This window comes from Cervus canadensis, chromosome 11 (assembly GCF_019320065.1).
Source record: "Cervus canadensis isolate Bull #8, Minnesota chromosome 11, ASM1932006v1, whole genome shotgun sequence".
Classification (NCBI taxonomy): Eukaryota; Metazoa; Chordata; class Mammalia; order Artiodactyla; family Cervidae; genus Cervus; species Cervus canadensis.
Window position 1 is genome coordinate 21,498,556 of NC_057396.1, and position 23,851 is coordinate 21,522,406.

At 41.7% G+C, this 23,851-nt stretch overlaps 2 protein-coding genes and 1 long non-coding RNA gene across 3 annotated transcripts in view; 2 read left to right on the forward strand and 1 right to left on the reverse strand.

Moving 5' to 3' along the window:
- ZW10 (zw10 kinetochore protein) overlaps positions 1–9,663 on the reverse strand; it is a 34,128-nt gene extending 24,465 nt beyond the window's left edge. Inside the window, exons 1-6 of the mRNA XM_043482010.1 lie at positions 9,478–9,663; positions 7,126–7,260; positions 2,480–2,581; positions 2,204–2,281; positions 1,891–2,050; positions 270–422 (exon numbers count right to left, since the gene is read on the reverse strand). Of these exons, the coding sequence (XP_043337945.1) occupies positions 270–422; positions 1,891–2,050; positions 2,204–2,281; positions 2,480–2,581; positions 7,126–7,260; positions 9,478–9,582 (733 nt within the window). The 5' untranslated portion in view covers positions 9,583–9,663. The remainder of the gene's footprint in view (positions 1–269; positions 423–1,890; positions 2,051–2,203; positions 2,282–2,479; positions 2,582–7,125; positions 7,261–9,477) is intronic.
- Positions 9,664–15,877: 6,214 nt separating this feature from the next.
- Positions 15,878–16,509, forward strand: LOC122450625. The gene is made up of 2 exons (XR_006272149.1): positions 15,878–16,096; positions 16,314–16,509. It is a non-coding gene; the product is annotated as an uncharacterized LOC122450625 (long non-coding RNA).
- Positions 16,510–17,967: 1,458 nt separating this feature from the next.
- On the forward strand, positions 17,968–18,921 carry CLDN25 (claudin 25). Its single transcript, XM_043482976.1, has one exon. The coding sequence runs from the start codon at positions 18,048–18,050 to the stop codon at positions 18,738–18,740; it is 693 nt and encodes a 230-aa protein (XP_043338911.1). The 5' UTR covers positions 17,968–18,047; the 3' UTR covers positions 18,741–18,921.
- Positions 18,922–23,851: the final 4,930 nt, after the last annotated feature.

Genomic DNA, 23,851 nt, shown 5'->3' on the forward strand with positions numbered 1-23,851 from the left:
ATTGTCTACAGATTTTTATTTAAATTATTAAAAAAAAAATAAACACCAGCAGCTAGTTTGAGAAAAAGAGAAAAGAAAAAAGGATCAGATCTAAGCCCTTAATGAAAAGGGTAATATTTATAACAATTCTACTTAATGAATCATGAAGCCAAACCCTATGATCCATCATCAATATCATTCAGAGAATATTTGTTGATTTTTCCCATCATTCTTTTAACACTGGACTTTCTGAAAATGTCATGTAAATGAAACAAAGTAGGATGTCTTACCAAATGACTTAAGCTTGGTATGTAGCTCTCCAAGAAGAGAAAATGCCAAGAGGACAGAACTGATTGGTGGCACAGGGTCCTTCTCTTCTTTCTGAGATTGTTCAGTGCATAAATGAAGCTCTGTTTGCAGGCAAGATTCCAAGTTGCTGATATCTATGGAGAAGGGAAAAAATATCAGCTGTCTCAGCAATACAAGATGTTCCCATTTCTATTCCTGAGAGCCCACTGTCTACCAAGAGTCCTAAAAACGTGGTTTAGTACAATACACTTCTAACGCAAGTACGAATTGCTGCATACAAGTCCTTGACATCACTTTAAAACAAGAAATTACTTCCTTCGGTATGCTCAAAGAATCAAACTGAGAGCAAAAGATGATGCACCTACAATAACTGCATATTAAATGTGCTGAGAATGGATAAACAACAAGATCCTACTGTACAGCACAGGGAACTATATTCAATATCCTGTGATAAATCATAACAGAAAAGAAAATTTTAAAATGTGTGTGTGTGTATATATATATATATATATATGTACAACTGCATCACTTTGCTGTCCAGAGGAAATTAACATACCACTGTAAATCAACTATACCTCAACAACAAAAAATATATTGAATGACTGAACGAAGGCAAAGAATAAAAAGTGAGATCCTAGTTTCAGTTAAGGCCTCCTCTTCTATGTTCCCTCTTTATGAAATAAAGAGAACAGCCTGTCAAACAAGTTTAACAAGAAGGATGTGTTACAACAAAGAATTGCCATCTTCTCTTCATTTTATAATCTGCTTGGAAATAGAATCTATAACTTTTGGATGACCTCCTTGAAAATACACATGGGATGGGGGGGGGGGGTTGGGGGGGCGGAGTGTCTATGTATATATATACATATTCACCGTATTTGAAGGCCAAAGTGGATAAGGGGAAGGAGGAAAGGGGAGACTCTGAAGTTTCCTCTGAAACAGACTAAATTTCAAGATTAAATGTTGGCAAAGATATTGGATTTAATGGCATGTCTTTCAATATACCCTCGGAGATTTTACCTTGTGTAAACAAGATATCAAAGAGGGTTCACACCCAGAGGTGGGCAGAGGGGCTGAGAGCCAAGTAGTATAAATAAAAGCCAGGCCCCGAGTTATCCCATTTCTCATGATTCTGTCACCAATTTTCCCCGAGGACTGAAAAAATTGGGTCAAACTCCTATTCCATCAATCCCCTGTCTTCCTTAGCAAGAGAGAGAAAGGTCGAACAGTTTCTTTAAGCTTTTAGAAAAGATTGACTGTTGGGATGAGGGCTCTGGGAATGAGCACACCCTACAATGGAATGGAACTGTAGGCTTAAAGTGCTACCACCTCCTGGGGCACACCCTCACCTCATGGACCCCTCTCAATCATCTCCCCTCTTCTCTGCTCCTTCCTAGCCAAAGGGACAGAAAGAGAACTGTGAAGGAAGTAACAACCATTTTGGTCCTCATAAACATTCTGCTTAAATGAGAACCCAATATAGAACCGGGAGATTAATAAATGAAGTCTTCTTCTCTCCCAATAAAAAACATTTGGAACACATTCAGAAGCCAAACCGGTTCAGGCAGATTAAGCAAAGCAGTTCACTGAGGTTAGCAGCACCTTTTGATGGTGGGAACTTCCATACAATCAGCTTCTGCCACTCTTCTCCAAGGTGATAAAGTATGTTCTGTTTCTGTATTGTATGCTCCATGCTGAGAGATTTCAATATTTTTAAGTCAAAGCATTTTCTGGATTTTAGTAACTTCAAGCATTTCTGGGCCTGGCAGTGAAACGGAATCACTATTAAACACTTCAACTGTACTCTAGGCAATTAGAATATATTTGTATAACAATAAGGAATACAAGTGACACAAAATTTACTTAAAACAAGAGTAGCATTACTTGTTCATGTTTTAGAGAAAGTGTTTAATACCTCTTCTAGATGCTGAGCAGCAGAAATATACTTCTTTTCTGCTAAGGCACAATTATATTCCTCAATAGCAGTAGAAAACTGAAAAGATAAGTATAGTTATTAGGTATTTTATCTAATACATCTTATTATTTCAAGTCTGTCTGCTTGTTTGTTTTTAAAATATGAAAAAAATAGCACATAGTCAAAGCATACTCATTGAACGATAAGACCAACTGGAAAAAAAAAAACCAACTTTCTCACCACTAAATCACTAAAGTTTGGTTTGAATTTACTGACCTCTCGTAGCTGTCTAAGCAAACAGAGGACTACTGAGTCTCTTTCCAACTGTTGCTTCAAGTCTGTAAATTCAGCCGTTGATACATGAAGATCCCGGCGGACCTAATTCACAAAGACAAGTACTTTTTAGCTATACTATACCTAAGAAATTAAATACTTATTATAATCAATAAGCCTTATTAGCTGAAAATAACTCATGATTAAATTTAAATGCTGGTTAAGAATGGAATAAAAATCATAGAATGTAGTAGGAAGAGACCTGAAGTGGTCCAAATGGCCCAAATCCCTGTCTTATGCAGAAACACGCATTGTCATCAACATAATATCCTCTTGTCAGCAACGAGTCTTAGTTTAAGCAGTTACCTCACATCAGAGAACTCACCCACCTGGATTACTAGAAGGGTATCCCCACGCCAAGTGACAATTCACTCTAGAGTTGAATAGGAATAGGAAGATTTTCTTAGGTTAAGTGAGGATCCACCTCCTATTCTGTCGCACCTTTTCAGGAACTTTGCACTATCAATTATTTCCTCTTTTCCCTATCTTTTACCTCTTACTAATTCATTCTTCATTCATTAATTACATACTGACTCAATAGCTACTAGAGGATGGCTCCTCCCATCAGATTTAAATGTTAAAAGTTCCCCCATCTTTAAGAAAAAAATATCAATCAAATCTTTGTTGCTATGTCTAAAGCATGTATCACCAGTACTTAACCATTTATCAGTACACTATTATTTTCTTTCCCTTAGATCTATGACACCAATTTCTACTCATTTTTCTCCTGGTTCTTTGGCCACTTCTTTTCATTTTCTTTTGGGACCTTCATTTTCCCTCTGATCACTTCACACATATTGATATTCCTTTCTCCCTGGCCCTCTTATTACTCTGAACCAATGGTTCTCAAAAAATTAAACATTTTTTGCCCACCCCCATCCAGGGACATTTGGCAATGTCTAGAGACATTTTGGCTTGTCACAAGTGAGCGAGTTCTACTGGCATCTAGTGAGCAGAGGCCAGGGATACTCAACATCTAAACATCTTACAATGTACAGGATCGCCCCCCACAACAAAGAATAATACCCAGCCCCAATCTAGGTATTCAACAGTGCCTAGATTGAAAAACCCTGCTGTATATACTCTCTCCATTCTCACAGTTTCAATTGCTAAGTGCGGCTCTCTCAAGTCCACACCATTTTCCTAAAATCCAAATATGTATATGGAGGGGGTGATGTGCAAACTATCCTCTAAAATCCACTCTCTCATAAGAACAGCATGTGGCTACCCAGCTACACTATCTGTTTTTGCTGTCCCTCTCAGTCAGGTGTGACTATGTGACTAAGATCCCACCAGTGGAATATAAGCAGAAGTGATGTCTACCATTTCCAAATCTGGGTCTTAAGAAAACAGATGCGTCTTCTCTGTGCCCTCTATTTTCTCTTAACCTCCAGATATCACTGGACATGGGGAGAGACCAACTGCAACCACATAAACAACAACAAAATTCTAACGCAGTGCTTCTCAAACTATAACATGCATATATACATATTGCTTGGTGAATCTTATTAAAATGCAGACTCAAACTCAGTAGGCCTGAGATGGGGTCTGAAATCTTCCGTGTCTACCAAACCACCAAATGCTGCCAGTTCCACTGCTCTACAGACTGTTGGAAGACAAATTTTTAGGATTTTCTCACACTTCAGCACCATCTTGCAAGTGAAGCAATGGACTGTCTTTTGTTCTGAACTATCTTTTCAAAAATGTTTGTAGAGTAAACAAACATTTGAAAAAAAGAAATAGTATTTCCCTTGATGACAAAAATCCAGCATGCTTACTACCCATTAGAAGACATTTACACTCTCTAAGCTCAGGAGTTTTCTTCTATCACGCAGCCCACCACACCCTGCCCTGTAGAAACTGGGGCTCAGGGTGCTGTGCAAAAACGTTCATCCACTGGCTACTACTGTAGGAACAAACTATCCACCACAGTTCTTGACTCAGAATGCACTAGAATAGCCAGGCCCTGGGTTGTAGAATCAGCCTGCTGGCCTGGAGACCATGATTAAGAAATATGTATCTTGTTTGAGTCACTGCATTTCAGGTTTCTGGCCCTGCCCCATCTTTCTTTATAACAGTCTAGCCTCCATCTTCATACAAGCCAACTGTGCAGCTCCATTTAGATTTAATACAGGCAGCGCATATTTAAACTCGACCTAAACCTACTCCTCCTCAAGATTCTCTATTTCAATGGATGGCACATCAATAACCTAGTTCCACAGTTACCTGAGACTCCTCCATCTTTCACTCCTCATACCAGCAACTCCCAAAGATCCTATATCTTTTGAAAGTCCCCAAGATTCATCCACTTTTCTCTGTGCCCATTGCCACTGACTATGGTGCAGGTCGCAGCCTGTCTTGCCTGATTACTTTAACTGCCTCCTGATGCTTCAACTGCCTTCTCATTTCCCAGTCTCTTTTCCTTCAAGTCTTTTCTTCAAACTGCAAGCAGAATGGGATTCCTAAAATTCAAATCTGACATCACTCCCCTACTTAAACTCCTCTACAGCTTCTACAGGGCAATCAAGAAAATCCTTACTACTTAAACTAATACACATGGTTCTGGTTTACCTTTTTAATCTCATGGCCCCTCCCACCTCACTCTATAAACATCTGTCATATGGAATACTTGCAGCTTTCCAAAAGTGGTATCTCTCCACTACCTCCATGCTTCCACCATGCTGTCCCCTGTGCCTGCCTAAACATTTCTCCTTCTTCTTTTGCTTAATTACCTATCACTTCAGACTCTGGTTTGGACCCCTGTTTGTACAGAAGATGTCTTTAGCAACATCTCCTCTCTTTAACTGAATTATTCCTACTTAGTGTGTATCACATTATTTTATTCCTCTATAGTAGGCATGAGATTCACATTTTGAAATAAAAAACTATCTATTTCACCAACTACCATAGTATCTGGCACCTTACAGATGCTCAGTAAATATATCAAATGACTGAATAAACCCTTTAGTCCACCTATTGAATCAAATTCCCCCTCTCTAGTCATAAATTTGAGTCTTTCTCTCAAATAATAAGACTCCAAATATTGAAAGTGTTTCTCACAGCTAAATACCCCCAGTTTCTTCAGTTCCTCAGATGGTATGGTGGCCAGGTCTGGACCCTCTCATCAAAACCAATCATCTTTAAAAATACAACAATCAGAATGAATAAATCTTGGCCAGTCATACTCTGGCCAGGAAAACATACACAGTCCATTACTCTCTTGTTCCAGATACTTCATTTCTAGTAACACAGTCTATGATTGCACTATTGACTTATTTGTCTGACAAATACCCTTTGAATATATTATTTGAACTGTACCAGAGTTGCAGAGTAATGGATTTATTTTTATTAAAACCACAAACAAGAATGACAGGTAAACTAACTGTTAAATAGATTTTCCAAATGGCTAGTGGTTTCCCAACTTGTGATTCAAGTTTTATACAGAACTTTTAAAAACACATTTGTTCCCTTTCCTTCTTTAGTAACTGCCACACAGAGAAGAGACTTGATGTCTTTCATTTAGGACCTTGAGAATATCTTGACATCTTGATTTTGGATATCAATGCATCCTAAGTGAAAATTTAACAATAGATGTACAAGACACCTACTCAATTTAAACCTCTAATATCAGCTTGATTTTTTTAAACTGCTTATTTTTCCTAAAAGGAAACTGTAAGGGAAAAATCCTGGTGAGATAATATATACGAAAAGCATTTTTTAAATTATGAAGTAGATATTCCTGTTTCAACACTGGCTTACTCCTTTGTGATGACAGCACTCTGGCAAACATGGTGAACATTCTTAAAATCTGCCAGACTTTCCATAAGAAGTACAGTAAGCACTAGCTCCATAAAGTGTAAAGTGACACAGTACAAGATGGGCAGCGATTCCCTGCATGTCCAAGGAAAGTGGCCTTACGACAGGAAGTAGAGTGGTTGTGACTGGCAATCCAAGCCAATTTTCCACAAGAAAGTCAAAAGACAAAGACTGTGCTGAAGCTTTAATATGTTGAGGCCAGCTGCAGATATAAGAGAATGCGTGCCATTAAGAGATACAGGCATTTTAAAGGAGGAGATGATAAGAGACAAGGCCAAAGGATTCACTTACATGCTTTATCCGTTATTATTATGAAGACATTAAAATCTTGAGGCTACTTTTTTCTTTTATAAAGTGAACTAAAATGCAAGACATTATTAGTATAGCTTAAAATTTTTTACCATAAAAAAGAAATTGTTTATAGTTTTGGAAAACATTTGTATTTTAAAACTGGAACTTACCTTAAGGTCATCTAATTCAACTTCTATTCACCAATAAGGAAAGTGAGGTCTTTAGAAGTTGTATTAAGGACTTCCCTGGTGGACTTCCCTGCAGTGACTAAGAAGGCCAATGCAGGGGGCCAGGGTTCAATCCTTGGTCAGGGAACTAGATCCCACAGGCCACAATTAGGACCTGATGCAGCCAAAAAGTAATTTTTCTTTTTTTAAAAGAAATGAAGATTAAGAAAAAAAGTTGTAAACCGAGTTGTCTTTGGAATCCGGAAGCTGAATTTTCTCTCCACAAATCTATCCAACATAACAAACTATTCTTACCTCACTCTCTATCCTAGATTTCAGCAAGCCAATGTCATCAGATAGCTTATCCACTTGGGTAACCAGGTCCTGGGCGCTCTGCATGCTAGGCAGGAATTCGCTGTACTTCTTGCTGATCATACTGCACACCTCGCCCTATTATATAAGAGAAAAATTACAATGAGATGAGTAGCAAACTCTTAAAATATATAGCTTGTCTTCTGTTAGGTATCTTCCAAGTCAGGGCATTTTTGCCAGCTACTCATACCCATTCACTTTCTCTCCAAGCCAATGGGTTTCTCTGAAAAAAACATTTCTCCCACCCTTAAAAGTCCCATAACACAAGGGTACAAGAAGACAATGATCAACAAATTCCAACAGTGCCCAAGAATTGTATAAACACTGAAAAAGAGAAAGGCAGAGCCAGAAATTCTCATTTTGAATCAAATCAGTTCAGACTATAGTCACTAATTTTAATCATATATCTAACAGGAAAAAAAGTAAATGAATAAATTAAAACCATAATCTGTATATCTCAATTGGTTTATGAATTTCTATTTCCTTGCTTATAAAATTGCAAGACCTAATCTTAATTAATTCGGACTTCCCAGGTAGCACTAGTGGTAAAGGATCCTCCTGCCAAAGTAGAAGACACAAGAGACACAAGTTCGATCCCTGGGTTGGGAAGATCCCCTAGAGTAGGAAATGGCAACCTGCTCTAGTATTCTCACCTGGAGAATTCCCTAGACAAAGGAGCCTGGCAGGCTACAGTCCATGGGGCTATGGAGTTGGACACAACAGAGCCACTGAGCACACACAATCTTAAAACCCTAAGTTGATCTGAGTTCTATTATCTCCTTTAATGCAAAATAATTTAATAAAGTATTGAATATTTTTCACTGAATTAGTCAACGTTTGGGAGACACGAATAAACTGTGCTTGTGTGCATGCTCAGTTGCTCAGTCATGTCTGACTCTTTTGAACTCCACAGAGCGTAGACCACTAGGTTCTTCTGTCCATGGGATTTTTCTGGCAAGAATACTGGAGTGAGTTGCCATTTTGTCCTCCAGGGGAGCTTCACAATCCAGGGATCGAACCCACGTTTCCTGTGTCTCCTGCATTGCAGGCAGATTCTTTACCTCTAAACCAGGGAAATTATGCTTGTCCCAAATAAATTTCTTTTAGGTAGGAAAGATAGTATACACTTAAGTAATCAGAAAACAGAAATGCAATATAACAAGAGTTCAGGTACTCCAGAAGCACAACTAAGAAACAGAGCACCTCTGCCTGAGGATAAATGGGGATATTTTTCATTCATGAAACTACATTTGAGATGGAACTTGAAGAATGAGTAGGAATACTAACAGGTAAAAGATGGAGAGATGGCAACATAAATAAAATCTGGGAATTAGGGAAAGAGTGGGTCTGCTTGGAGAATAGACAGTAATTCTCATCTGTCTGGATGGGAAAATAAACTGGTGAAAGGCAAGGTAGTTCCAGAATGTGGAGGAGCCTTGAGCGCCACGCTAAAGTAGCTTAACAGTCGGTCCTCTTTCCATCATATAAAAAGCAATGAAAAATCCTAAAGCCATATTCCAGGAGAGATGCCAGTGACATGAATACTTAACACTTAGGAAATCATTTTGGTAAAATAAAACCATTTTTGTGCCTTTATGGTTCACTGCCAAACTTGCTCTCTTAAATCCACAGGGTACACATCTTTTTAAGATGTTTTAAGAAAGCAACAAAGATGTGGGCAAATAACAAATGTAAGGTAATGACAGTAGTACAAAGTGAAACTGCGTGTGGTTAGCTGTCTTTTGTTTTTGTATCAATCGCAAGACAGCAAGGTCCAAAGAAGTGCTATTCACGTGTTTTGTAACACTCGGCAAAGTCTCAAAGGCCTGGGGTGGAGAAGAGAGTTGAGTTTAATAAAGTATTGATAGGTTTTTAATAACAAAAATTCAGGGAGGAGAACGGTACAATCCTCCCAAAGCTATCACATTCATCCACGAATCACACAGAGGAGGAAACTACACTCCGAAGAGGGGTGGGGTGGCCCTGCCCTCATTTCTATCCAGGTGCTACGCTTCCGCTCCCCAGACGCCTCGGGCTTCCAGTCCCAAATTCCCTGCTCTGCTGATCTCCTCCGCGTTCCCCTCGTCCCCCTATCCCATACGTCCCCAGCCTAACCCCACTCCCAATACTGCCCCAGCCACCGCCTCTTCCCAGCGTCCCAGCCTCCTCGGCTCCGCAGTCCCCAGTCCCTGTCTGGGCTCCCCTCTAAGCCCCCTCCTCACCCCACAGACTTGCACCCACTCTGGCTCCTCCCTCCGTCTCTTTAGAGTCAGCCGCCCGCTGCTCCGGCTTCACCTTGATTTCTTCCACCCGCTGGGTCAGGCGACTGATCCGAGTGCCCAGATCCTCCTTCTCCAGCCTCCCGGAGTGTGCCAGGACTTCCGTCACGAACGAGGCCATCGCTACCACAAGAACCAAAACGGACAGGGTCACTCGCAGCCAGCGCGGCAGCTCCCGTCCCGCCGGCTGCCTTGGCGCGCGGCCTGCCGGGAAACGGAGTCTCGCGGGGCCCAGATCTCCTCACGAAAAGCGATGGCCGCACCACAACTCCCAGCAGGCACCGCGGCTATCCTGGCGGGGACTTTCCACGGTGTCCCGTAGTTGGCAAACTGTGCGTAGAAGCGTTTACTAGCTCATTTTGAAAAACTGGTCTTTTCCCGCCGGTGTTTCACTAGAAGTGAAATGGTTTTACTTAATTACCAGTCCCAAGTGAACCTTTCTCAATTGCAAATCGCTTTCCTGTGAAATTTTATGTAGCCTGAAGACCCATGGAGCCCATCTTGATTTTTTTTCGTTAAGTATTCATTCTCATGGACTGCAGTGACCATCAGAATCTATGTGAATGGTACCCTCTGCAGTTGTGCAAGGACGTAGCATCACCTCATAAATAAAAGTATGCCATAATTGCACTCCTTTCATATTGCATAGTTTATATGTACTATGCATATTTATTTATGTGTGTGTGTGTGCGTGCTAAATTGCTTCAGTCCTATCGGACTCTTAGCGACCCTATGGACCGTACACCACCAGGCTCCTCTGTCCATGGAATTCTCCAGGCAAGAATACCGAAGTGGGTTGCCATGCCCTCCTCCAGGGGCTCTTCCTGACCCAGGGATGGAACCTGAATCTCCTGTCTCTCTTGCACTAGCAAGCAGGTTCTTCACCACTAGCGCCACCTAGGAAGCCCCATACGTATGTGTAACATCTATTAAATATACATTTATATTATTTATATTACCTAAGTAGAAAAGGCAGAGGAACCAGAGATCAGATTGTCAACATCCGCTAGATCATCCAAGAAAGCAAGAGAGTTCCAGAAAAACATCTATTTCTGCTTTATTGACTATGCCAAAGCCTTTGACTGTGTGGATCACAATAAACTGTGGAAAATTCTGAAAGAGATGGGCATACCAGAGCACCTAACCTGCCTCTTGAGAAACCTGTATGCAAGTCAGGAAGCAACAGTCAGAACTGGACATGGAACAACGGACTGGTTCCAAACAGGAAAAGGAGTACATCGAGGCTGTAGATTGTCACCCTGCTTATTTAACTTCTATGCAGAGTACATCATGAGAAACGCTGGGCTGGAGGAAGCACAAGCTGGAATCAAGATTGCTGGGAGAAATACCAGTAACCTCAGATATGCAGATGACACCACCCTTATGGCAGAAAGTGAAGAAGAACTAAGAGCCTCTTGATGAAATTGAAAGAGGAGAGTGAAAAAGTTGACTTAAAACTCAACATTCAGAAAACTAAGATCATGGCATCCGGTCCCATCACTTCCTGGCAAACAGATGGGGAAACAGTGGCTGACTTAATTTTTCTGGGCTCCAAAATCACTGCAGATGGTGATTGCAGCCATGAAATTAAAAGACGCTTATTCCTTGGAAGGAAAGTTATGACCAACCTAGACAGCATATTAAAAAGCAGAGACATTACTTTGTCAACAAAGGTCCGTCTAGTCAAGGCTATGGTTTTTCCATATCCATGTATGGATGTGAGAGTTGGACTATAAAGAAAGCTGAGCACAGAAGAATTGATGCTTTTGAACTGTGGTGTTGGAGAAGACTCTTGAGTCCCTTGGACTGCAAGGAGATCCAACCAGTCCATCCTAAAGGAGATCAGTCATGGGTGTTCATTGAAAGGACTGATGCTGAAACTGAAACTCCAATACTTTGGCCACCTGATGTGAAGAGCTGACTCATTTGAAAAGACCCTGATTCTGGGAAAGATTGAGGGCAGGAAGAGAAGGGGATGACAGAGGATGAGCTGGTTGGATGGCATCACCGACTCAATGGACATGAGTTTGGGTACACTCCGGGAGTTGGTGATGGACAGGGAGGCCTGGCATGCTGCAGTTCATGGGGCCGCAAAGAGTTGGACACGACTGAGTGACTGAACTGAACTGAAGTATAAATAACGTTAGTACTGAATGGAGTGGAACATGATACTTAGCACTTTCTGTCAGAGGTTACAAATCAATTTTATCAAAACTTTGAAAAATTTGTTTCACTTTTCAAGTGTGTTACATACTAAAAGATGTTTGCAATATAGTATGTGCATACGTGCCTGCATGCTGTCACTTCAATCATATCCGACTCTTTGCCACCCTCTGAACTATAACCCGCCTGGCTCCTCTGTCTTATCGGGATTCTCCAGGTAAGAATGCTGGAGTGGGTTGCCATTTCTTTCTCCAGGGAATCTTCTTGACCCATGGATCTGAGCACAGGGTTAATTATAAAGTTTTATAAGCTATAAAGCTCTAAAAATAAATGAACATACATGTAACCTTTGTTCAAACAAAAATAAGGTCCTTATGGGGAAAGGTGTAGAAGAGTAATTAATTTGGGAGGTGTTCTCAGAACAAGCACACAGGGTCAAGTATGAAATGACCTAATTATTGCCAGCACTTGGCTGCCACATACAAAGTTGATGAGAGCAGCGTCTCCCACTTGTAACTGCCAAGTGCTACCATGTGAATATGTATGACCCACCTACTCTAGTTTGTGGCCAACTGCAAGGAGTCCTGATATTCTCATTTCTGTGCATGCTTATAAGTTTGCAGTATTAAAAATAATAAATGATATATATAAAGTATGTACACCAAATTAACTTTTAGTGATAAATTGATGGTATTTATTCTCCTTTCCCCTGATTTTTCTATTTTTCTACAATAAACATATATTGCATTGATTAAAATGCTTTAAAAAAATTTTTAAAGGTATATTGTGAGGGTAGAGCCCAAGTGGATGCTGACCTGAAGGTCTTTGTCATTTTTAAGTGTCCATGGAACAATCTGCTTATACTAGTGAGGCAGGGGAACCTTCCCATGACATAAGCAAAGGAAATGAGTTTGGGGTTGAGACAGGAAGCCATAATATCTTGAGAAGTGCCTCTCTCTAGAAAATTAATCAACTTTTGTTTGGTGGACCTGTCAGCCTCTCTTTGAAATATAAATATTTATATTAACAAATGCCCAGTGAGGAAAGAAGGACCTGCAGATGAAGTTCCTGAAAACTTGTAACAATATTTATTGAGCAACTACTATACGGCAGACACTGCTAAGCTGGAAATCCTAAATATGTGAATAAATAATCTCAGGAAAATATGGCCATTACTATCTTGGAGGTAGTTGAGAGGTTGATCCAGATGTTGTGGGACTTAAATCTTACACAATTGTCAGGAGGGGGAGGACTCTTTAAGGAAAAGAATGTAAAATAAAAAATACAAAACTAAGTGCAGCCCTTGGAAGGGTTCTGTACAAGTAACAGCCCTGGAAGCTTAATCTACCTCTAAGGAAGATACAAAGGGCAGAAGAAACATTAGAGGAGTACCCAGTCTCAGGTTGAATCAGGGAGGTTTCCCAGTAAGAAGGAATCTGAACTAAGAATGGAGAGTTATCGGGTTGAAGTTCTGGAATCTTCTTCTAAGAAACTAAATTGTAGAAGTTCCACCTCTCCCTGAGCGCTGGATAAGCTAAAGACTGTTCTTCAAATTTCCAACAAAAGACAAGGAAGAGTCAGACAGGAAGAACAGGAAAGAGCATAGCGAGTGGAATGGGATTGCTACACACAGTCAGTCAATGTACCCAAGTACAAATGAACACTTGAGTTAAGAAAAAGAAATTAACACCTCTCAGATTAGAAGAATTAATATTGTTAAAATGGCCATACTACCCAAAGCAATCTATAGACTTAATGAGAGTTCTTTCCAATTACCCATGAAATTTTTTCACAGAACTAGAAAAATAATGCTCAAGTGTATATGGAACAATAAAAGACCCAGAATTGCCAAAGCAATGCTGATGAAAAAGAGAAAAACTGGAGGCATAACCCTCCCAGATCCCAAACGGTACTAGAGAGCTACAGTAATCAAAACAGCATGGAACTGGCACAAAAACAGACATATGGATTAATGGAACAAAATAGAGAGCCCATAGATAAACCCACACACCTATCATCAATAAATCTTCGACAAAGAAGGCAAGAATATACAACGTAGCAGGGGGCGGGTGGGTGGTGTAGCTCTTCAGCAAGTGATGTAGGGACTGCCATGTAACTCAATGCAGTTTGAACACTGCATCATACCATACACAAAAATAAACTCAAAATGGCTTAAAGACTTAAGTGTAAAACATGATGCCATAAAATTTCTAGATGAAAACATAGGCAAAACATTCTCTGACATAAATCATAACAATGTCTTCTTAGGTCAGTCTCCCAAAGTAATGGAAACAAAAGCAAAAATATGCAAATGGGACCTAATCAAACTTGTAAGTTTTTGCACAGCAAAGTAAACCATAAACAAAATGAAAAGACAACCGACAAACTGAGAGAAAATATTTGCAAATGATGCAACCAACAGGGGCTAATTTTAAAAATATACAGACAACTCATACAACTCAATAACAAAAAACTCACACAACCCTATCAAAAAAATTGGCAGAAGACATAGACATTTCTCCAAAGAAGGCATCAGTTCAGTTCATTCAGTTGCTCAGTTGTGTCCGAATCTTTGTGACCCCATGAATTGCAGCACGCCAGGCCTCCCTGTCAAAAAGTAGGACAAAAGGTGTTCAAAATCACTAATTATTAGAGAAATGCAAATCAAAAGTAGTGCAATGAGGTTTGACCTCATACCACTTAAAATGGCCATCACCAAAAAGGCTACAAGTAAGAAATCCTGGAGAGGGTGTGGAGAAAATGGAACCCTTCTATCCTCCTGATGGGAATGTAAATTGATGCAGTCATGATGGAAAACAGTGTGGAAATTTCTTAAAAAACTAAAAATAGAGTTACTATATGATCTACCAATCCCTCTCCTAGGCATGAGTGAGTGAGTGAGTGAAGTTGCTCAGTCATGTCCGACTCTTTGTGACCCCATGGACTGTAGCCTACCAGGCTCCTCTATCCGTGGGATTTTTCAGGCAAGAGTACTGGAGTGGGTTGCCATTTCCTTCTCCAGGGATCTTCCCAACCCAGGGATTGAACCCAGGTCTCGGATCGAACCCGAGTCTCCCGCATTGCAGGCAAATGCTTTACCCTCTAAGCCACCAGGGAAGCCCCAAGGCATATATCTGGAGAAAACTAATTCAAAAATATACATGCACCTCAATGTTGACAGCAGCACTATTTACAATAACCAAGACACAGAAGCAACCTAAATGCCTATTGACAGATGAATGGATTAAAAAAGATGTGGTATATATACAATGGGATATTGGCCATAAAAAGGAATGAAATAATGACATTTGCAGCAATACAAATGGACCTAGAGATTATCATACTAAGTGAAATAAATCAGAGAAAGACAAATATATAATATCACTTATATGTGAAATTTAAAAAAAAAGATATGAATGAATTTATTGACAAGATAGAAAAAGACTCACAGACAGAAAACAAACTTAGGTTACCAAAGGGGAAAGGGGGAGACGACAAATTAGAAGTTTGGGTTTAGCAGATACACATTACTACATACAAAACAAATAACAAGGTCCTACTGTAGCACAGAGAACTATATTTAATATCTTACAATAAATAAGAATCTGACAAAGAATTTATGTGTGTACACATATATATGTATATATTTATATAACTGAATCACTGCTGTAAACTAGAAACTAACACAACATTGTAAATCAACTATACTTCAATAAAAAATAAGTTTAAAAAATTTTTAAAGAAATTAGGGGACTTCCCTGGTGGTCCAGTGGCTAAGACTCCATGCCCCCAATGCAGGGGGTCAGGGTTCGATCCCTGGCCAGATGTCACAACTACGACCTGGTGCAGCCAAATAAATATTTATTTTAAAAAAAATTAAAGAAATTAACAAATGAATGGGTTCTGTTTTCCCTCATCTGACCTCTTTTATAATTCACACTTATCCTGGTTTGTGTATCTCCTAACTCACAGATTTTCACAAATCACCAAGAAAGGGCTCTGAAGAAAAGCCAAAGAAATAAGGAACAGTGTCTGAAAGAATTCCTCCTGACATAACATGTCTCACACACATGTGGCATGCCTGGTTTCAGGAAGCAAAGTGTCAAACACAAATCTGGACAGATATAGTACAAGCAGACAGTGTTTCCAGGGAAGCATAATATTTTTCCATCGCTTTGATTAGAACATGTGGTTGCTATAAAAGCAGCAGAAGGAGTCTACAATTTAAAAGAGCATCCCATTTGTTTCAAGGCAGGATTAAAGGAGGGACCGGGCGTTGTGGCTGCAGGTATGGATGAAACAAGATTGCTATCAGTGAATAATTTCTGAAGCTGAGTGAGAGTACACGAGATTTCTTTATGCCATCTGCTCTACTTTTGTATATGCTTGTAATTTTCCACAATAAAACATGAAAGAAAAGAAGGAGACATTCCAGAAGATTCTGCTCACCTCTGTCCCCCCTTACAAGGCTGGTAAGTTAATCAGGCTGCTTAAGTGTTGAGGTGTCATTCAGGTTAAGTCAAGACACTGTTTTTTCAGATGCTTCCCCCTTACTATCCCACGCCCCCTTTTCACTTCCTAGTGTACTACAGGGCACTCAGGTTAAAATGTAAATAGGGGAATGCTTTGGTCAACACTTATGTCTTCAATATAATAAATGCCAGTTTTCTTTCGTGTTTTGCCATAAAGATGAGCCCACAGCGGCACGCTGTGTCACCAGTGCGCAGGCGCAGCGCAGGAAGCGGGAGCCAAAGAGGAAACTTCGGAGTCCCAGCCGCGGGCTCAGGACTCGGATGTGTTGCTTACCAGCTGGGGCACCTTGGCAAGCTACCTAACCTGCGTCTCACAGCGGGGGTGTGAACATTAAATAAGGATAAAGACTCTGGCCAAAAGGCTGGTATTTAGCCATACTCAGTAAATGCGAATTATTTCCTTTCCTGTCGGAACCTGCCTCTTGTCAGCAGCAACAAATAGGAATGGAGGCTGGTGTGACTACCATCTATTTATAGCTGCTGTCAGCCGGAGACCGAGGTGGAAGCGCATACCTCCTGCTATGTTCTGGGTCTGAATAAACTCCTTGGATAGGAGATTGTTTTCTTTCTGCCCACGAAATCACTAAATGATTAAATCTGTAAAATGTATAAAATGTTGGGCTGGACTATAGGTTCATTTGGGTTTTTCCATTATATGCTATGGAAAACCCCAAATGAATTTTTTGGCCAACTCAATACATAGGCACAAATAAGAAAGAAAAAACTATCCATGCTGTTTCCACTAAAAATAACAATGGTTAACACGTTGTGGTATACATATATATATACACACACACACACACACACACACACATATATATATACACACACACACATATATATGTTAATACATATAGATACAGATATATGCACTTTTTTGTGAAAGTGAACCTGTATATTGTTTGGTCACTGTTTTTGTCACTTAACATATCAAAAACATTTTTCACGTCATTAAAATTTCTTCTACATCAATTTAAAACAGCTGCCTAAACTGTACATAATAATACACAATGATCAACACTAGTTCAAAGGATATTTTCATACATCTTTGTATATATTCACAATAAATTAATGTAAATTCTTGGAGGTAGGGTGTTGGGACAAAGCATGCATATATTTCCAGGAGCAGGGCATGGCAACCCACTCCAGTGGAGAATCTGGAGAATCTCATGGACAGAGGAGCTTGACAGGCGACAGTCCGTAAGGTCCCACAGAGTCAGACATGATTGAAACGACTGAGCAAGTATGCACCCATGTATATATTTTAAAGTGTAAAAGGCTTCCCTGGTGACTCAGAGGTGAAGAATCTGCCTGCCAGTGCAGGAGATGCAGGAGACATGGGTTCCACCCCTGGGTCAGGAAGATCCCCTGAAGAAGGAAATGACAACCCACTCCACTATTCTTGCCTGGAAAATCCCATGGATAGAGGAGCCTGGTGGGCTACAGTCCGTGCGGTCGCAAAAGAGTGGGATGCAACTTAGCAACTAACCAAAAGCAACAACAAAAAGTGTAAAACATGAAGTCATGTTACCCTCCAGAAAGATTACATAAATGTGTATTCCCAGAACATCATTCTTGTCTTCTTGGACCTGGGGAGTAATTTTAAGTTTATTAATTTACTCATCAAATGTGTATTGATGGTTTACTATCTGACTATTTTGCCTCTCATGGGCCCCTCCCCCAGGATCCACCCCCAAAGCCAGTGTTGGGCACACCCCCTAAACCCAAACATTGCCAAGTTCCTGGCACCAGCTGTCTAGAAAACTGAAACAGGAACCCTCTCCAAACGTGAAAGACCTTCCACTCAACTTTGGAAAAGTCCTGCCTGACGCAGTCACTGAGCCGCCTCTCCTCCTTTGCTTTCTGCCTTTATTCTCTGGTGGGAGTAACCATGTCCTGGAGTTTCCAGGGGAAAACCCAGCTAGGGGGACTGCTCCTTTCTCTCCTTGGCTGCGTCTGCTTATGCATCACCACCGTCCTTCCCGAGTGGAAGACTCTCAGTCTGGAGTTGAACGAAATGGAGACCTGGACCATGGGGCTTTGGGAGGTCTGCGTGGATCAGGAGGAAGTCGCCACCGTGTGCAAGGCCTTTGAGTCCTTCCTGTCTCTGCCCCGGGAGCTTCAGGCATCCCGCATCCTCATGGTGGCCTCCCATGGGCTCGGACTTGCAGGGCTTCTGCTCTCTGGCTTTGGGGCCGAATGCTTCCAGTTTCACAGGATCAGACGAGTGCTGAAAAGGAGGTTTTGCCTCCTGGGAGGGACTTTGGAGGCATCAGCTGCAGCCACTACCCTCCTTCCAGTCTCCTGGGTGGCCTACACCACAATCCAAGACTTCTGGGATGACAGCATCCCTGAGATCGTGCCTCGGTGGGAGTTTGGAGATGCCCTCTACCTGGGCTGGGCTGCTGGTGTTTTCCTGGCCCTTGGTGGATTACTCCTCATCTTCTCAGCCTACCTGGGAAAAGAAGATGTGTCTTCTCCCCACATGGCTGTTCCTACAACTGCCCCGCCATCCTGTGCGCCAGCACAGGTATCTGATGGCTCGTTCTACCTAATGCCAAGACCTGGGACCCTGTTCACCTAGGACAAGCTTCTGCCAAGGAATCTCTGGGACACAGGAATGTCAGTAGAATCCTTTTTCTTCCTTACCCTCTTCACTGTATATTTGTTTGCCTCATTTTAGGGGTAGTGGTCACTGTCCTGTTTGTTCAGGAATTTGACTGTCTTAGTGATGTGATGATCCTAATTTCAGAATGAAAAATCAAAGCACAGTTTCTAAAAACATATTTATCTGATTTAGATTTTATTTACATAAAATGCTTTTAAACTTATGAATTATATACTTGATTCTTCTATTACCAAGAAAAACATTACAAAATTGCATCCATCCTAGAAAAACTAGTCTACTACACATGTAGACAGAAAAGCTTAAGAATATACCTTGGCAATTGAAAATGAAATATTGGCCTAGAATAGCACCTCAGGATAGGAAACCTCCTTGCCTTCATTTTCAGCTTCAGGTGCATGATTTGAAAGGGAGCGTCACAATATATCTTTGCTGTTTTGTAGATTCTTAATATTCCAAAGGGAAGACATATTATTATTTCTGCTATGTTAGGAGGCTGTATGTAGTCTGCTCTGTCTCCCCAACATGAAGGTAAGAAATGGTGTGAGTGAGATAGGGTGGCCAACAATCCTGGTTTGCCCAGAACAGGGCACCTTCAGCACTGGCACTAGGAAGATCTCTGGCGTGGCTGTGCCCAAGGACTGCCCAACATGGGCATATACATGGAAAGAATTGTCAGCTCGCTGGAAATACCTTTTACCATATGTAAACTCACATAATAAATCCCTTACATTTTAATCCAAATGTCAGATGACCTACCTAGGCTGTAGCTACCAATAAAGTCCCTTTCACAACAACGACCCCAGTTCCTTTGCTTGTCCCCCTTTCCTGACCACCAGCCCCAGGTCTTCCCTAGGAATTTCTGCAGGTCCTCAAGAGGAAGCCTCCTGCTTGCTCATAAACCTGCTCATCAGCTGAAATTACCCTGCAAATCCACCCTCTTCGTTTCACTACCGTCTGCCTCCCTCTCCCCAATCAGCTGAGAGTCACCACTGACCCATCAACAATTCCTGCAGGAGAACAACTAAGGGTTCCCAATGTCCTCAGATAGGTCCCTTCTCCAAGGGCAAAGGCACCTTTGCTCGCAGGACCGAGGAGACCTTCCCTGCACACGCTAGTGGTGTGCTTGTGTTCAGATGCCTCTCCTTCTCGCCTGGCCTAGCCCTGGCATTCTCATTCAAGCAAGAATATGCACATACAAGAATAAACCATTTGCCAGCGTAGACCATAGCAGTTCCCTTTATTTTTTCTGAGGAAATGAGCCTGCCCAGGTGCAACTTTGCCTGCAGTATCTGACTCACTTACCTTCTCACCCAGAATAGCATCCTGTAGGGGTCAGTTTCTCCAGAAAACTCTTTTCCCTTTTACATATCCTTTTGTGTATCTTCACTTCACATACACAGATCCAAAAACCTCAGGTAAATGAAATTTTGAGTATAAAAGGGGATTGCATCAAATTTGTATTCTGGCTTTCTCTGGTTTTGATGCCCTTTTTATCAACTATTCTTTCTGGATTACATTTCAAAGATCTTGAGGCCAAGTTTCAATCAGGAGTGAAGCTCAAATATCCAAGAGTTCTCCTTGGATCCCATAGGATCTCCAAGGAGGACCCATGTCATCATTCATCCATCTGGTCATTCATTCACTCTTTGAACAAATATTACTGTCTACCTACCACATGCCAGGCATTGTGCTAACAACCAGGAATAAGACAAAACTTGTCCCTGCCCCTCATCTAGGCAATTAGGGTAGACAAATACTGACAGGGAGTCACATCAGTGCAAATTATAATTGTGACAAACTTTACAAATTTGGAAAGGTACATGGTCCCATGGGCTTCCCTAGTAGCTCAGTGATAAAGAATCCACCTGCCAATGCAGGAGACATGGGTTTGATTCCTGGGTGGGGAAGATCCCCTAGAGAAGGAAATGGCAACCCACTCCAGTATTCTTGCCTGGGAAATCCCATGGACAGAGGATCCCAGCGGGCCACAATCCATGGTGTTGCAAGAGAGTCAGACACGACCGAGTGACTAAACAACAGTAACACATAGTTCTATAAGATCATGCAATAGGAGGAATTTAACCTGGTTAGGTTCAATGAGTGGGCACCCTAAGGAAATGGTAACTGGCTAAAAGCTGAAGGGTGGACAGCAGTTCTAGATGGAGAAAGAAGAAAGTGCAAGGCAAGGTTGGTGAAATAGGAAGGAACCAGACCATGCAGGGCCTGTAAGGCCTGAAGAATGTTATCTGTGTTCTTAGAACCACAGGAAGCCAAGCGTGGGGCCGGGAATAGGAGCTCAGCTGACCTGCAGGAGCCCACCCCACTTTCCTAACAACTTGTCCCTGTGCCATATCCCTGCCACACAGCCGGGTGGGGATTAAGAATGACAATGCACTTTCACATATCTTGTGCTTTATTTACTGTTGTTTTGAGGGTTGGTTTTTTGGTGTTTTTTTTTTTGAGCTGGGGAGAACAGATATTATTTGTTTTCCTAATGAGGAAACGAAGAATTTAGGCAACATGCCCACAGTGAGTAATTAGCTGGCAGAGACCTGAATCCCAGGTTTGGATGCCGTGGCATTCTCTCATCACCCCAACTGGTTGCTTCATGGGGATGGGCTGAACAAAGGAAAAACTAGAAAAACTAGCACCCAAGCAGAAGAAAAAAAAAGACCTATAAGAAAAATCTTGCGCTCTGTGCATTTGTTGGGGTTTAAACAGGGTCTTTGTTGTCAGATAGCTCACCTGCTCCTGCTGGTGGCTTGCAGCCCTCACCCTAATCCCCAGGGTGCAGGTGCTGATGATGTTTTCCATCAGTGTGTGATTATGACTTCCTCTGCAAAGAAAGGGCACAAACTAAACATCTGTTAAGGGGGGAAAAAAAAAAGTCTGTCTTCCTAACTCTCCTTTAAAAAGGACACAAAGGCATTTAAAAAAAATTCAGGAGTGGAGCAGGCACTGTTGATTGATTCCCAAGCAGTCAATAGCATGTCATCCCCTGAAGGAAGTAATTTGCATTCTGGACAGAATCTACTTTTTGAGAAAGAATCTGAAGATGCTTTTCACCTAAAACTGCCACCGTGCTTATCTACCTGCTACTTTGTAGGGAAAATAATGAGAAATAAAAATAGAACTTATTAAATCTTAACTTCAGCTCAGTCTTTTCTCATACATTTGTGGCAAATTAGCATTAAAAACATTTCTTTATTGTGGTTACACATGAAGAAGTGTGTTGTCATATGTATGAGAAACAAAAAGGGACATCAATCAATTAAGGTTTCAAGCCGAAAGCTTTTATTATGTGCAAGGCGTCGTAAGAAAATAACTCAGGGACTTGCCACACCTGATGCAGTTAGAATTTGATGAGTTCCATGCTATCTTCTCCCCTGGCCTTCCTTTGAATCTGAACATTTCACGATTTGCAAAGAAGGCATTCCAGAAAGTCCCTGTTAAAATATTCATCTGTTACCCTTCTGAGCCTCTGGGACTAGCTCTAAGGGGAAAGTCGCAAGGGTGAGACACATTTTGGAATGGGAGGAAAATCAGAAATAGTTTCATGGGCTTCTGGACTGGAGGTGTGTCTTAGCAGCCAGGGTTAGGGTAACACAAAACTCAGAGGTCGGAAAATGTTTGTAGTCACTGGCCTCTGATATAGAACTGAAAGAAACTGGAATCACATTCCACTCTAATTTGTGGATTTATTTTTAAAGCCAGGTGTTCTTGCTATCTCAGCCATATCGATAGTTGCCCAGAATTTTGAATAGTACCTCAAAGCTAAATCCAATGGGTGACATATGCCTTGGGTTCTTCAGGAAACCCTGTGTTCTGGACAGAGGAGCCTGGCAGGCTAGTCCTTAATAGCTGCAAAGAGAGAGTGAATTGACTTAGTACTAGTACTCACTCTAAAGACAGGGGCTCACCACTCTGCTGCTAAGAAGTAAACTGGTGGTCAGCCTTCACACAGCCCGCCGAAGAGAAACACCCAGACTCAGCAGGGAGGATTCCTGGAAGGGAATTCACAACAGTCGGGAGCATTGTGATGTCTCCACCCTTCCTTGGGAGGGGAGGGGGTGGGGAGATGGACCACAGGAGAACCACTCACAGATGCAGCTGTTCCCAGCAGGGAAGATGGTATCTGAAATGTACCCATCCCACCCTGCTGAGCGGCGGAAACTGCTGGATGACGGAGGCACAGAGGAGGGTGCCTGACCACCACTGGAGCAGCCCGAGGCAGGGGGCTGGCTTGGGTGGGGCGAGGCAGCAGCACCAGTCCTCCTGCCTTTTACTGGTGCGTGGATGGTTAAGTTTTCTGTAACCTGAATGGGTGCTGGGGAAGGCAGTCTGGGGGGCACTGTCCGGAGCATTGCTGGAAGGTGGGAGGGGCGAGAGCAAGAGCTGAGAGGAGTGGGAGAGCTCAGTCAGAAAGTCCCAACGCTGCACCAGGGAATGATGCGGAGGTTTTGCACAGGGTTCTCTGAACAATCGTAAAATACCCCACACAAGAGCTAGTAGTTGGGATTCCTGCCATAACAAAGAACTAAGAGATTATTTTTTTAAATATTGATTTATTTATTTGCTGTAGTGGGTCTTAGTTGTGGCATGTGGGCTCTAATTGTCCAACCCAGTCAGGAAATCGGTGTTTTCAAACTGTGGCACTGGAGAAGATTCTGGAGAGTCCCTTGGACTGCATGGAGATTAAACCAGTCCATCCTAAAGGAAATCAACCCTGAATATTCATTGGAAGGACTGATGCTGAAGCTGAAGCTCCAATACTTTGGCCACCTGATGCAAAGAGCCAACTCATTGGAAAAGACCCTGATGCTGGGGAAGATTGAAGGCAGGAAAAGATGACAGAGGATAAGATGGTTGGATGGCATCACCGACTCAATGGACATGGGTTTGAGCAAACTCCAGGAGATTGTGAAGGACAGGGAAGGCTGGTGTGTGCAGTCCATGGGGTCGCAGAGTCGGACACAACTGACAGACCGAAAAAAAGTTCTTAAAAGAGCTAACAAACCCCAACAGAAGAGGACTGCAAGGCCAGTTAACCAGGGAGAGGCGAATCC

Coding starts and splice junctions, on each gene's coding strand:
- CLDN25 (XM_043482976.1), top strand. CDS start 18,048: ATGTCCTGGAGTTTCCAGGGGAAAACCCAGCTAGGGGGACTGCTCCTT.